The sequence below is a fragment of the Epinephelus moara genome, chromosome 2, assembly GCF_006386435.1.
Source record: "Epinephelus moara isolate mb chromosome 2, YSFRI_EMoa_1.0, whole genome shotgun sequence".
Taxonomy (NCBI): Eukaryota; Metazoa; Chordata; class Actinopteri; order Perciformes; family Serranidae; genus Epinephelus; species Epinephelus moara.
The window spans coordinates 5,035,647-5,037,905 of NC_065507.1; the positions used below are offsets into that span (position 1 = coordinate 5,035,647).

The 2,259-nt window shown below is 42.6% G+C and overlaps 1 protein-coding gene across 2 annotated transcripts in view; it reads right to left on the reverse strand.

The window, feature by feature from the left end:
* LOC126403977 (alpha-2-macroglobulin-like) overlaps positions 1–2,259 on the reverse strand; it is a 54,092-nt gene that overhangs the window by 41,203 nt on the left and 10,630 nt on the right. For both annotated transcript variants that reach the window (XM_050066901.1, XM_050066893.1), the window contains exons 6-8: positions 1,242–1,407; positions 1,081–1,165; positions 879–999 (exon numbers count right to left, since the gene is read on the reverse strand). In XM_050066901.1, coding sequence (XP_049922858.1) covers positions 879–999; positions 1,081–1,165; positions 1,242–1,407 — 372 coding nt within the window. The remainder of the gene's footprint in view (positions 1–878; positions 1,000–1,080; positions 1,166–1,241; positions 1,408–2,259) is intronic.

Genomic DNA, 2,259 nt, shown 5'->3' on the forward strand with positions numbered 1-2,259 from the left:
TGTGAAGAAATGGTTGACATTCCTACACGATTCATACTACATTTTTGAAAAAAGCCTTAAATGAAAGCTGAGAGTCTGCACTTTAAGCAGGTATTCATTGTTTCATTTAAAACCCATTGTGGTGGTGTACAGAGCCAAAATGACGACAACTGTATCATTGTCCAAATATTTATGGACCTGACTGTATATATATATATATATATATATATATATATATACACACACACACACACACACAATACTGTCGCAGCACGGATGCATTGCCAAGCGCCTATTTTTCAGAATGCAACTGCTGCACCTTCAGATAAACAGAGTTCAGCTTTTGGAATGCAGCAGTGTGCATCGCATGTCATGTAAAAATGAACAACAAATGATTAAAGTCAGCGTCAGAGCAGGCTACTCTTCAATCCCCATTAGTTGGTGTGGGATTGCACTTGATGGCGGACCCTCCGTCTGAACACGGAAATGGAGTGGAAGTTGTTAGAGAGGGTGTAGGGGGTGGCTAGAGAATGGCTAGTCTTGTTAGGAGGCAGGTTGGGGTGATGGATTTATCACAAAACACAGAAGTTTGCCCTGGGACTTACGCTTGGAGACCAGTCTTGGAACTGTGTGAACTCTGAGTTAACTTTGAGTCATTGTAAAGTGCATCTTCACCATGTTGTTTTCCCTAACTACAGTAATTAATAACTAAAGTAGTTAATTACATAACTTTTCGAATGAAAAGCCCACGTCATTCATGGGCTGTTTATTCCTAGGATATCATACAAACCATTGTATGAGAGTATATTGATGAATTTATGCGCATATATAACCACATGTAAGGCTGATGTTTTTGATGACACTGTAGAGATGACACTTAGTAGTTATAGCAACTGTACCTGCAATGTTTCCTCCTGGCATTCTTCATCTCTTCGGCCATGAAGGATTATTCTAGAATTTATCAGAGGTCGGCAAATCTTAAGGTCAGCAGTGCCAGGCACGGGCTGTCCATATGTATACCTGGGAGGAAAAATAAAACAATTTAAGTTGTGTTGAAAAAAGGCTATTTGTTTTAAAGCATACTTTGGCATGACTACTCACTTTGCACATACGTCAACTTTGATTTCTTCCTGGGCAACGCTTATTTCATCAAAAGCGTTTATTTGTACACCAAATTTAGGCAAAACTGTGGGGAAAATATGGTTGTTAGCATCCTTTGGTCATTAAAAACTATAAACATTGACAACACAATGCTAACTTACCATATTTCTCCACCTTGAAGCTATGATGTTGTTTCAGTCCGTCGACCCCCACATTAACTTTGTAGGTGCCTTCACGGGCCTCCGAGTTCAAAGAGTAAGAAAGCTGCAGTATTTTACCATTGGATGATTGATTCAGCCACTGTCCAATCCGGTTGCCCCTCACATCCTGTTAAATAAAATAAACTGGAAGAACCCTGGGACCCTATGGTGACTTTCATGAGCCTCCCATTCAGTATTTGTACGACAAAAATGACTGAAAACATTATAAATTTCTTTGCAGTCAAAAGTCAAGTAAATCTGACTATTTTTTATTCAGGTTGGATCAAAATGCCCCATATTTTCAGAAAATGTGATGATCACTAAAAACTTTTCCACACTTTGGTTCAAATTTTTTGATGACTACTCACTATCGCTGACCATTTAAAATGTTAAGAACATAAAGGGCTCTAGTTTCCCGGTACGGTGCAGGGTGGCGCAGGGTGGCGAACCCCGCGCAGAGCTAGTTTCGAGCCGCGCAACCTGAGGCGCGCTCAGTTTGGTAGTTTGGCAGACTGAGGTGCGCTGAGATGGGTGTGGTGGCGCAGCAGGGGGAGGTGTCGACAGATCCAGCTTGGCGCAGTGACAGTTTCGTGCCAAAAGGCTCCACCGAATGTGCACTAAAAGCTCGCCAGCTGAAACCAGGTCTACTGTCAGCGCAGGCGGAGCGCAGCCAGTGTAAGCGGAAGTTTGGCTGACCGGCGGACCGTGTGCACACGTCACCAAAACCTCACAGGCAGGTTTCCAGAATGTCAGGCACATTAACGATGCAATAAATACCCACAAACCACTATTCAATGCAACTATCTGCAATCAGCACATAAATGTATCTCTATATCTCTGTCCCGTCACATCTGATGTCAGATCAAAGGGGATTGGCACCGTTTGGCACGTTTGGCACGCGTAATGGAAACCCAACCTGATTTGATTAACACAGCTGCAAACTAATGAGTTCACATCCCTCTCAGCCAACCACAAACAG